The 12,013-nt window shown below is 45.9% G+C and overlaps 2 protein-coding genes across 5 annotated transcripts; one reads left to right on the forward strand and one right to left on the reverse strand.

The window, feature by feature from the left end:
* Positions 1 to 6,025, reverse strand: itm2cb (integral membrane protein 2Cb). Of its 4 annotated transcripts, none has more exons than XM_056292933.1 (6): positions 5,708 to 6,025; positions 3,775 to 3,912; positions 2,895 to 3,083; positions 2,669 to 2,779; positions 2,282 to 2,432; positions 1 to 1,271 (listed from the first exon to the last, which is right to left on the reverse strand). In XM_056292933.1, exons 1-6 carry the CDS (start codon positions 5,792 to 5,794, stop codon positions 1,180 to 1,182), a joined length of 768 nt encoding a protein of 255 aa, XP_056148908.1. In that variant the 5' UTR covers positions 5,795 to 6,025; the 3' UTR covers positions 1 to 1,179. The 4 variants fall into 4 exon arrangements, with proteins under 4 accessions (XP_056148908.1, XP_056148906.1, XP_056148907.1 ...); XM_056292931.1 differs by having other exon boundaries at positions 2,895 to 3,086; XM_056292932.1 differs by having other exon boundaries at positions 3,775 to 3,915.
* A 1,971-nt stretch (positions 6,026 to 7,996) lies between these two features.
* On the forward strand, positions 7,997 to 9,741 carry hes6 (hes family bHLH transcription factor 6). The gene is made up of 4 exons (XM_056293578.1): positions 7,997 to 8,291; positions 8,387 to 8,473; positions 8,571 to 8,652; positions 8,760 to 9,741. The coding sequence occupies exons 1-4, from the start codon at positions 8,211 to 8,213 to the stop codon at positions 9,212 to 9,214; spliced, it is 705 nt and encodes a 234-aa protein (XP_056149553.1). The 5' UTR covers positions 7,997 to 8,210; the 3' UTR covers positions 9,215 to 9,741.
* Positions 9,742 to 12,013: the final 2,272 nt, after the last annotated feature.

The raw sequence follows: 12,013 nt of genomic DNA on the forward strand, positions 1-12,013 counted from the left end.
TTATCATTTATTCTCAAGGGTACAAGATCTAACAAGGAGAATCAACTGTACAGCAAGGGGGGTGGGGGTCTTGAGGTACCCCAGACAATGAACACATGAGCACATATCACACGTGTCTCTCAACAGAGACAGATCTGCTCCGTATTACACAGCCAGAAGAAATCTTAAAAATCGTTCTAAGAAGGGAAAGAGCATCGAGGAGATAACAAAATAGCTGGGAATGGGAATGGGCGCTGATAACTGCTGGGCAAATCTATCCATAAGGTGGATTTGGGACAAAAAGAAGAGCGTGAGCCTTTTCTATTACCTACAGCAAGCAATCTAAACTATAAAGCATTCTTACCAAATATTCTAAACTCCCTTTAACACTGAATATAGTGCTGATGAATGCGGACTTTGGTTCCTTCTCTTCGTCGTAAGCACTGCTACAAAGGACAGTCTAAAGCCACGGGATATCCAAAGTTGGAAAGTGGAAGATACCAAAGGGGGGGGGGGGAGACAAACCGGAAACAAATGATCATTCACAGTTGGTTACAGATAAAAATATATGCATGTAAGAAAATTAAATCAAGAGGAAAGTCCATTTACAGTATATATTGCTTAGGAACAATCAAATTTACAGACACTTCATTTTAGTGAAAGGAATGTCTAAACTAAATGAGGTATGTTTTGCCATTTTTGGACATCTTAAACAAAACCAACAACCAGGGAACAATTATATAAATGTGAGTGCACAGTGCAAGCAGCCTGTTTTTGACTACAAGTATCATCACCATTACCCACAGTGCACTGGGTTAATATAAACAGAAGGACATATGCAAAATTAATCCAAATCAAGTCAAGTTGGTCAGAACCAAGAAGCCTACACTAGACACAAATTGGACAATTTTTACACAACATTATAAGCTACGGATATTTTCAAAAAAATTTTCATCATTATCCAAATATACAGACCGTTTGAATACAAAAAAAACCTGAACATCAAACATGAACAATCAAAGAGCATTAATAATCCAACTTGAGTGCGAAAAAAAAAGAATAAAAAAAAAGAAACATACATCTCATACTGTTGGACAAATACTTGCTCTTAAAGTGCAATCGAAGCCTAAATAATTCAAGAGGTATGGTTTGGAAAATTGGGTTCAGCATTGAATGGTCAAGAATCCCGTGGGGTTAGGTTTACGCCCTGTCGCAGATGACGGTCTCCACCACGAAGGTGTTCTCAAAGTGACGGATACTGTGACACTTCTTTGTCTCACGCCTGTCAATACCTGGATGGGAAAAGTAGAGGAGACTTCTTCAGGAAATGATTTTGTACACATATGCATCGCTCTGCTGGCTGTGGCGCTATGATGAATTTCTCACTCGATGACCATGCCCACGGAATTTCCTCATCTTGAATAATCTTGAATCATCAGTGATTACTCTCAAACTGTAAAACCCTTATATGGACTCCAGAGGAAGTGTGTTACATCATTTATCCAACTCTCGAGCCAGCCGGTGAACACGGCATTGATGAGGAGATCACTGCTACGCAACACTACCTCCTCCACAGTGTGTGGATCTTCACCGTGTATTAGGCAATGACTCAGATAGAAACTCACACAGCAGGAAGCTCTTAGGCTGAGCCCCCACACGCACACGCACACGCACATGCACGCACACACACACACACACACACACACACACACACACACACACACACACACACACACACACACACAAATATAGACTCTTACTTGTTAATCATATGACAAGCCGTTACGAGGAATGTACCCCGTGGTGGGCTGCCTTAAATATACACACACATACCTACGCATTTACACAAACACATGCACGCACAGCAGGAAGCCCCTATTAGAAGCTGGCCTTCATTTATTTTTTCAGCTCGGTGACGGATACATTCTCATCATCAGAACAGACTGCTCGAACTAATGGATTCCCGTTGACTCACTAGTTAAAGACTTCCTGCACCCCTCATGGTACACAGAGATCCCGGTGTCCCTAGCACATACTACATGACTTAGCATCAGGGCTTGGGGCTGCCAAGCCTGTGTACATGTTATTTATAATAGATTGGGCTGCAACTACGGAAGTGACCGAGAAATCCTCCCGCCACATTGCACCTCACACTGCTGAGGGACGACCTTGAGTCACAGAATTGTGAGTGTGTGGATCAAAGAGGAATGTAATCAAATGAAATGTGTTGAATTTGGTGTTATGTGTGTGTGTGTGTGTGTGTGTGTGTGTGTGTGTGTGTGTGTGTGTGTGTCGCACTCACGTCGGCGCTGGTTGCGGCGTTTCAGATGATAGGTCTCTTTGCCGTAGCAGAGCCTATGGATGAACGGGCCCAGCTGCTTCATGTTCCTGACCCTCCCTGTCACCACCATCTCCTCCTGGATGATGTAGGTCTGAGGCAGGTATGTCCCTCTCTGCGGGGGAGGGAGCACATCCAAAGGTTATTACGTCGACCTGCCAACAGCCACTGGAAATTACATTGCACCTTTGTGTAATGCTGATATATTGCTGTCCTTCAGGCAGAAGATGCAACCTGGACAGGAAATGGAGGAAACGTGCAGTTCCTCTCTTTCCGACAGCCATGTATCTCTACCGAAGCTCTAACAGCTGCTTTCTGCAAGCCATAGCGTCACTGAATACAGCAACTCACCTTGACATTGACAAGCAGCTCCCACAAATTGCGTGGCGGCATAACCAGGGTCGCGTTGAGCTCAATGACGTAGCATTTGTCCAAGGAAATGTCGTGATAAGCTGTGAGACCCTGGAACAAAAACCATGAACCAAATCAACTTTAACTTTGCATCAAAACACAGAGAGAAAACCAGTGAGGATTACTGGCCACACTATAGAGGTTTGTGTCAAAATAAGCCTTTTACCCTGTGAAAGTCATGGATGATATCTGCAGGATCACTGCCTCCAAACTGGGGCATGGGTACGCTGATCTGTTCATAGTTGTCATCAAGATAGATGCCAACATTTTCCTCCAGTTCTTGCCGGCCCCTCAGTGGAGCATACACCGAGTCCTCGTAGATAACCCGACAGTGGAACAAGCTGTCCTCAGGGACCTGCTAGTGGGATAAAACACAATCCTGTTAGCCTAATTTTTAGCCTCATTTTGGTAACTACGCCTCATTTGAATGTATTCATATGACAGTTTCTTTATCTTGCTTTGTAGATAATAGCAGTCGTCATCATTGAAATGACATCCAAATATCAGTTACTATGATACAGTGATATGTAACACGGTGAGAAAAAGAGGGTACACTGGGGCGTCCGGGTAGCATAGCAGTGTATTCTGTTGCCTCCCAACACGGGGATCTCCAGTTCGAACCCCCGTGTTACCTCCGGCTTGGTCGGGCGTCCCTACAGACACAATTGGCTGTGTCTGCGGGTGGGAAGTCAGATGTGGGTATGCGCCCTGGTCGCCGTACTAGCGCCTCCTCTGGTCAGTTGGGGCACCTGTTTGAGGGGGAGGGGGAGCTGGGGGGAATAGTATTATCCTCCCGTGTGCTACGCCCCCTGGCAAAGCTCCTCACTGTCAGGTGAAAAGAAGTGGCTGGTGACTCCACATGTATCGGAGGCGGCATGTGGTAGTCTGCAGCCCTCCCCGGATCGGCAGAGGGGGTGGAGTAGTGACCAGGACAGCTCAGAAAAGTGGGGTAATTGGCCAGATACAATTGGGGAGAAAAACGGGGGGAAAATCCAAAAAAAAAAAAAAAAAGAAAAAGAAAAGAAAAGAAAAAGAGGGTGCACTACCTGTGGTATGAAGTAGTAGCGGTAGACATAGATGGAGGCCAGCACCAGTCCTGACATGAAGACCACCAAGCCAAAGGTGAGGCAGCACAGGCCATTCAGAAAAGACTTCTTGGGCTTGAGAGGGAGAACCAGCTCCTCCTGCTGAAAGAGGAGCAAATATGTTAAGAGAACAATGTCGACTAGGAAAGGTTAATCAGTAAGGAGATTGTAGTACGAATGTGGTATGTCTACTCCTGTCTGTAAGAGGAAGCCATGTATTGAGTCTTCACATACGTAGCTGGATGTTATGTAACTTTCATCCAGCCATACTATGGCACATGAGAAAATTTTATGTTCTTGTACAAGGCCATGCTTTGCTGAGCAAAGTCCAAACTCTAGCGGCTATTTCCGGTAGTTGATGGTTGCCAAGTAGATTGTAGGATGCGGAGATCTGGCAGACGTAGGCTGAACAGGGATGAGCCATGCCAGATGCCCACCCACTGTCTCTCAGTCAATCTGTTGTCTCTGCTGCAGTACTGTTGCTATGGGGGAGAAAAGAGGAGGGACCAGATTGAGCCATGCTCTGATGTAGATACTGGCACGTGGCTGTCTGGGACTTCTATTCTTAGAGACCTACTTCCACACTCCATATTTGTCCATTGTTCCCTGGCACCCTCCGTGGGATTTATGAGAACAATTGCGTAGGACAGGAGTCCTAAGACAGAGCTGATCATATTGGCATGTCTGCACACATTGTCTGTGACGCTTATCCAGCCTTTGCAACCAATCAAAATCACTCCACTGATATCCTGTGGTTTGCATCTAGTGACGTGGTAGACAGGTACAAAAGACCATGTATGAGTAATAGGTGCGTCACGTCTAAACTATTGTGTGTAACTTATATTTGGGGGGAAAAAGGGATCTGATTTAGACAGGTTTAGATGCACACCCTCCACTGTGTGCATTATATCAAATCCTGTTTTAAATTTATTATCCCTCCAATAAAAGGCTCATCTCCAGGTTTGGCAGATACTCAATATATGGAGTAGAATATCTAACCCAATCCTTACACATGTTTTAAGCTTCTTTCTCTCGTTGTCCCTGCCACTGCATAAGTAGCTCTCTGTCAGAGAACAGGTGCAACACAAAGCACAAAAACCATACACATCTTTCAGATTTTCCTCTTCAGCCATGTCTACATCTTTCATTTAAATGTGAGCCCCTTAGATTTACCCACATTGATCCTGGATTACCACTCTCACTGCCAAACAAGAAACGGTGTTGCTCCACCAGTACAAATCCTGTGGTGCGGTGAGGGCACCTCGGTCGTGACGTCACTAGTTGCGCAGTGAGCGAGTTCACATTGCGATAATCTTCCGACAGTTCGAACACCTCCCGAATAAAACGAATGGCATTTCACTAAAAGTTATATCAACTTTTTTTAATCATTCTACATATGTAATAATCCCATCATCCCTTCAGGACAGACTGACTACATTTGTTCCATCTGCAGTATCCTCTGCTATACAACCCAAACAAGGTGACGTAATGTCAACAACCCCAGGCTGTGTTGGCTGGGATGTCTATAACAATTTCTTTTAAAGGTAAAAACAAAGCAAACACATTTTCATTAATGATTCAGAGCTGCAACTGGTAGCATGTTACTGCATCGCCTCCCGCAACATTGCAAGACTGCAGAGCACTCAAGTGACATAAATTCAGGCTGTAACATTGAACCCCATTACGTGATACGTTGATGAACGACGAGGTTGCGTTATGTTCAGCAATAATGACCCCGCTCGTTCATTTCAGCATTTTTTTCTTTTGCATTCTCGAGAGGCTCATCTATTCACATGCACTTGCTAAAAGGAGTGCGTGTTGTTTTCACTCAAACATCACACACGAGAGAAAGCAACAACAAAGCGAGACAAAGAAAGAGGTTTTGTAAACTCACATGTGCCTGAGGGATGATAATCTTGTCTCCATCATTGTCCTTCTCCGGTTTCTGCGCCGAAACGGGCTGGAAAGTGATCTTCACCATGATTGGGTGAGAATGCGTGTGTGTGTGTGTGTGTGTGTGTGTGTGTGTGTAGGTCTCTGCAGGCTGTCTGTTGCTGGTACACCGGTTTCGTCCACGGAGCCGAGTTGAATATACAGCAGTGTCACCGCGAATGTGTATAGATAGATGTGTGTATGTCTCCAGGCTACCTTGTCGGTGCACTGGTTTCCGCCACGGAGCCGTGCTGAATATATAGCGGTGTCACTAGCTCGCCCCCGCCGGACTGTGTGACCTCAGAGAAGCGTACTCTCTAACGCACAAAGTGGTGCGTGGGTCCGGGGAGGAAAAGCCTCCGTTCCGCTACCAAAATAAGAGTTGAGCGGCAATAATAACTTGCACATATTCGTTATTGTTCATTCTTTACTTGATGAAAATCATACAGGCATTTTTGATATGGTTTAGATGTTGCTTGAGAAGTTGAAGTAGTCTTTATAGCGTGTGTCTACCGAGTTGTAATTAACGTCAAGTTCAAGCGGATCTCTTATTCTGAAGGGAAACGCCAGATAAGGTAGTGTGTTCCGTGTTTTATTTAAAGCCACATCTCCTTTTTGTACGGCGCTGCCTCTGACCATCCGGAAATGTAGTGATGATTGAAAAATCATCCTGACCTGCAACCAGCAATAAGCTGGTGATATAAAACAGGCAGATAACTTCTACCGCTACCACGACTACTCCAACAGAACTTTTAGAATCATTTTTGAGGAGCATTTGATGGAAATTAAAAATTTTAGGCTCTGGATTTCAATACTAGATTCGAACATGTCACCGTCATATAATCAAGAAACTATCCAATCCTCATTTTCCGTACACACCTCGAAGAGCTGTGACTTGTATTATTATAATCATTGTTTCATGAAGTGGGTTTATGAAAAAAGATGGGAGAAATTCCAAATAGGACACTGTCTGCGCGAGGTGGGTTTTCAGTTTTGGACACAAAGCTTGTAAATGTAATTCACAGAAAGGCTCTATCTTCTTTAAGCCGTTGTGTGTTTTATTATTCACATATTGAGGTACATGAGCACATGTGAGCTGGCAGAGAGATTACTTAAAACCTTTCCAATTCTTCCCAGAAACCTGCGACCTCAGTCATGTTCACACATCCGTATGGATTATCAGCAGCGCTGGCAGACCCGAACGAGATCTGTGTATTAGAAAACAATGGAAGGCACTGACGAAACACAAACACCCATTTCAGTGTCAGTCTTGCACACATGCAATATTGCGCACGCACACACACACACACACACACACACACACACACACACACACACACACACACACACACACACACACACGCCTCCCATGAGAAAATGTGAACGCTCATGAGTCACTGTGTTTATGGGACCTAACAAAGCCATGGGCAGTCTTATCTCATCTTTATATTATAGGAGTATTCTGAGCCCCGTCGTGGAGACGTTGGGTACTTGCGTCTAAATCAAGAAGTGAGAACCGATGGTGCCATGAAAAATATACAAAACATGACAGACCTATGACAAGTTGGAATTCAAACAAGTGTAAAATAATCACACAGGCTACACATTTGGCATGAAATCTCACAATGTGTTATATTGTCTCACAATGTGTCTATTCGATGAGTTCTTAATTAGGCTATCTCTCTCAGTGTGGGCCTAATGACTTATTCCTCGGAGTGCTGCTGAACTGAACCAACGGGGGAACTCTTCCGGTTGAAACGAAGCTGCTGGGGCTTCAGAGCGACCCGCGGGTCAAACCTGTAATAGCTAACACCAGTCGAGCATGATATGTGTAGAAATGTTATTAAAGACTCCGTATCTACAACTGCCAGTAAACACTGACGCGGTGAGATGTAGTTTGAAATTAGGTGCAGCTGTTACTGACGGTTTGCAAATACCAGAAGTTTTTCCTTGGTGTTTCTGGTGTGATGTGATGAGTTAAAAAAAACGTTTGCCCCAGCGAGAAGCTGAATACGGGTGGGTTTTGTTTTTTTGTTTGTTTGTTTTTTTAACTTTCAATGTGAACAGTTGTAGCTTTCAGCAGATCATGGAGACGCCGAGGTGTTCCTCATCTCGGATCTCGGGAGTGCGGTGTGTGTGGTGTGTGCACCCTGCAGTCACGCAGGGCAGAGTAGTAGCTGCTCGGGACAAAAGGCACGTCTGTTGATTGGTCGGTACCGGTGTTGCGCGCGCACACTCAGTGGCTCCAGTATCCAGTTCCCCTATTCACATGTAAATGAACCGTCATATATCACCAGTACATGCAGCTTGAAGCGGCATAACAAGTCCAGGGTCTGCATTCTTTGTCGGCAGCTGGGACCGCCAGCCATCTGTCCCATTGACAAGTTGTAACGGCTCTTTGGATTAAGACCATCTTCAGTTTTTTTTGTGTGTTATTGGCAGCGCTTGGGTTAAACCTCCACAACATGGCCCCCATCCGTAACAACACAGACGGAATGGGAATGGACAGAGATGACAAACATAGTGGCACTAAAGTGGACAGAAAGGTAAGGGCGTATTCGCAAGCCTATTGTCGCTGTTTGTTTTTGCAAAGCGGACGTAATCACCGCCCGGTTTTGCCCCCCCCCCCTCTCTCCACCAGATCAGGAAACCTCTGGTCGAGAAGAAGAGAAGAGCACGTATCAATGAAAGTTTACAGGAACTCAGACTTCTCTTTGCCGACACAGACGTAAGAACGGATGGTTTCGTTTGTCAAGTTCACTTTTACCATTGCGGACACTTTTCATTTAACCCTATATGGCGGTGTCTTGTTTTGTCACTCACAGTTGCAATCAAAGATGGAGAACGCTGAAGTACTTGAGATGACAGTAAAACGAGTGGAGAGCATCCTGCAAAGCCGGGCTCAAGGTAGACCTTTTGTTGTTGTTGTTGTTGTTTGTTTTCCTTTCACATTGACTTTTACCAACCTGTGTCCTAATTGGGTTTGAGTCTTGACAATTGTGGTGTTTCATCAGACGTAGATGCTGTGAATCGGGAGGCATGTGAGAGGTTCGCAGCAGGTTACATCCAGTGCATGCACGAGGTGCACACTTTTGTTTCCAGCTGTCCGGGCATCGACCCCACGGTGGCCGCAGAGCTGCTGAACCACCTCCTGGAGAGCATGCCCTCGAACGACGAGGACCGTCTGCAGGTGATGCTGTCAGACATGGTGGCAGACTGCCCCAGCAGTAACAGCACTTGGCCTTTGTCTGAGAGCGTGTACACAGCACTGGTGGCCTCCCCTGCAGGAGGGGGCCTGTCCAGCTCCCCAGCCCCGTCCCCGTCGCCCTCATCGGTCTCCACCGATGACCTCAGCTCTGACCTGGACGACACAGAATCCGATCAAAGCAGTATTTCGGTGGACGAGGGCCGGGATGCTATCACTTCGCCGGCCTTAACATATTCCAAGTCCATGTGGAGACCATGGTAGACCATTAATAACCCCACGTTGCATGCTTTTAAACTAGTTGAATTATTGTTTTGTGTTAGGCTCTTGTGTGAGATAGGCCTACTGCAAGTTAGGACGAGGACCGTTGGCGTGAGGACGGTGACAACTTGAGTGGCATCTGTTAAGCTCTTGTATTTTTTTTCTATAGGATTGCAATTTAATTAAGATGGAAACTTATTTAAGAATTTTAACTACGTATTTAAATCAGCATCACAGAGGTCAACCATATAGCGGCCTGTATAGGGTCTTCTTCATTTTTATGGAGTTCATTGGCCCATACCTTCAGTGAAGGGGGGCAAATGCAGATGTAAATATGTACTCGTTGAAATATCAGCATGGCTGTATTGAAATCACACAACCCCGCTAGATGTCCAGTGTTAGTGTATGTAAATTATTTTCTTTGTTTAGGATCTTTGCATCTTCATGTATTTATCGGTGTCAAACGACTGCTGTTACCTCAGCTGATCTGCATATGCCCAAACTCTTACACTGTCTTTGCAATAAATGTCTTTGAGTAAATGTCTGGCTGGCTTTCTAATCATACCTCGCATTTCCGTGTGAACTCGGCTATGTGGTTTAGGCCACGCGTGCTCTAGCGCTAACAATTTAGACCCAAGGCCGGACCAACTGAATTTTAATAGACGTGGCCACTGAGCCATACCGCGTTCAGTCAGTTTGCATTTCACACAGCAAGGTCACACCGTGCACCGACTAACATGGCTGTTTCCAAGCTGGGCCCGTTAGCTGGAAAGCCCCAAGTGTGGACCATTTGTGTGAAGACCCTTGAAGACCCCTTTAGCACATTCAGAGTAGGCCTTTATGAGGTGTGAATGAATGAATGAATCTGGCCCATCTTTAAAATGGTAGCCAAGACCTTGACAAATGGGTTTTATTATGGCTCGGGTGGAGGGGGGGGGCAATTTACTTTTAAACGAAGTCCTCTGGTACCTAACAGCCCGCTGTCATCAGTTTATCATCTTTTTAAATTCATTATTCATGGTGGGGCACGTGGGGTGTTGGGTGGATCACCTGTGGATGAGGTTTTAATGTCTTGACGTTAAACCCCTTTGCACCAGGCGTGCAGCAAACAGGAGGGGAGTTCAGTCACTGCTCACCGAGACGGGTTTCAGACTCGCTTGTATTTTAAGACCGCTGGCGGAACAGAGGTGTAGGTCTACCTACACCTCTGTTCCGCCAGCTCCCATCTAAGGCTCATCACGAGTACGAAGAAGAAGAAAAAAAGGGACAATCCTTACAAGGTTAGTCTGTGTTTCATCAGCTCCTCCACGCGGAACATGAATGAGAAACCAGGACAACCCTTACAAGGTTGGTCTCGGCCAGCTCTCGTCATCTGCCGCCTCCTGTGTCCGTGGGATGCTCGCTCGCTGCATACGAGTAGTGTTACTTCTCACACCGCCCACACACACTAAACACGCAGCCCATGTAGAGACTGCTCGTTTCGTCTAAACTAACGTCGGGTCTGGAAAAAAGAAAAGAAAGAAGAGAAAAGGCGAAGGCATGTTAGCCGCAAACGACTCTGAAGTTGCTCGCCAGGAGGCGTCGCTTACAGCCTAATTTAGATATGTGTTCGCAGGTACGTGGCTGCGGTTTGATGTCCCTCCGCGAGAGGAGACCGGATTTGCGGAACTCCTATAAGGTGCAAATGAGCACCGTGGAGAGGGAGGGAGGTGGGGGGGGCAGTTTAGGAGTTTCGCACCTTCGCCTCGAACTGAAGGTGCGAACTGTGTGTGTGTGTGTGTGTGTGTGTGTGTGTGTGTGTGTGTGTGTGTGTGTGCGCGCGCGCGCTTTGATCAGCTCTGCCGGGGCACCAGCAGAGGAACTGCATCATCCCCAGCATGCGAGTGGTTTGGAGGGGGTCTCCACTGGAACTGGACCCAGCTGAGGCACAACAGAGGGACGGTGTCGTGCCCATTTCATCCGTACACCCAAAACCAACGGAGTAGGCAGTCCGGTTAAAAGCCCAACCCGTCATCTATTTGCCCGTATAAAATCGAGACGAGGTCAGTTGGAGAGTTTCAGTCAGCCTGTAGACTGAAAGTAAGTGATCGTTGGTCTTTCTCAACCGCTCATGATTTAAATGGCTGTTTTCCGTATGCAAACAAACCTTTTACAGATCAGACATTAGAAACGTTACAGTTAGTCGTTTAGTGTTCGCCCTTGTATCAAGGGACCTGTCCGTCAGATTGGGAGCGACGGTTTTGTATTTTGTTTACGTCTGAATTGTGGCTCGTGTCTTTAAATACCGTAAAGGACGACTCGCCATCTCTTTAAACGTGGCCAACATGTCAGATGACGATGAGTGTGAACGTCTTGAGAGTTTGAGCGAATGATCGATTATTTGAGCTAAAACTATTTCAACCTGGATTAGCCGAATATGAATAAGCCCGTCAACGTGCAAACACGCATTATAGTGACCCTTGTCTTAAGGGGTCTGCGGGGGGGGGGGGGGCGCAGCTGTCCGGAGGTCTCCGCTGCAGCAAAGGAGACCCCCCCCTCCTCATCTGAGCCAAATCGCCATGAAATAGTTTAAAAACAGTTTTATTTGAGACATTTTAGCATAAGAACACACAAGAAGCTTCCATTTACAACAATAATAAAAAGGACGATGAAAATAAATACATTTAATAAGTGGCTATCGAAAAGCAATGACAACAAACCAAGAAGCATGACAGAAATCACTTGGAAAATGTGCAACTTGTCATTTCTGCTAATGACAACGTCTATGGGGGGAGGGGGGGATTTTTACCAAGTCCTTTGACA

The sequence above is a fragment of the Lampris incognitus genome, chromosome 14 (genome assembly GCF_029633865.1).
Source record: "Lampris incognitus isolate fLamInc1 chromosome 14, fLamInc1.hap2, whole genome shotgun sequence".
Lineage (NCBI taxonomy): Eukaryota > Metazoa > Chordata > Actinopteri > Lampriformes > Lampridae > Lampris > Lampris incognitus.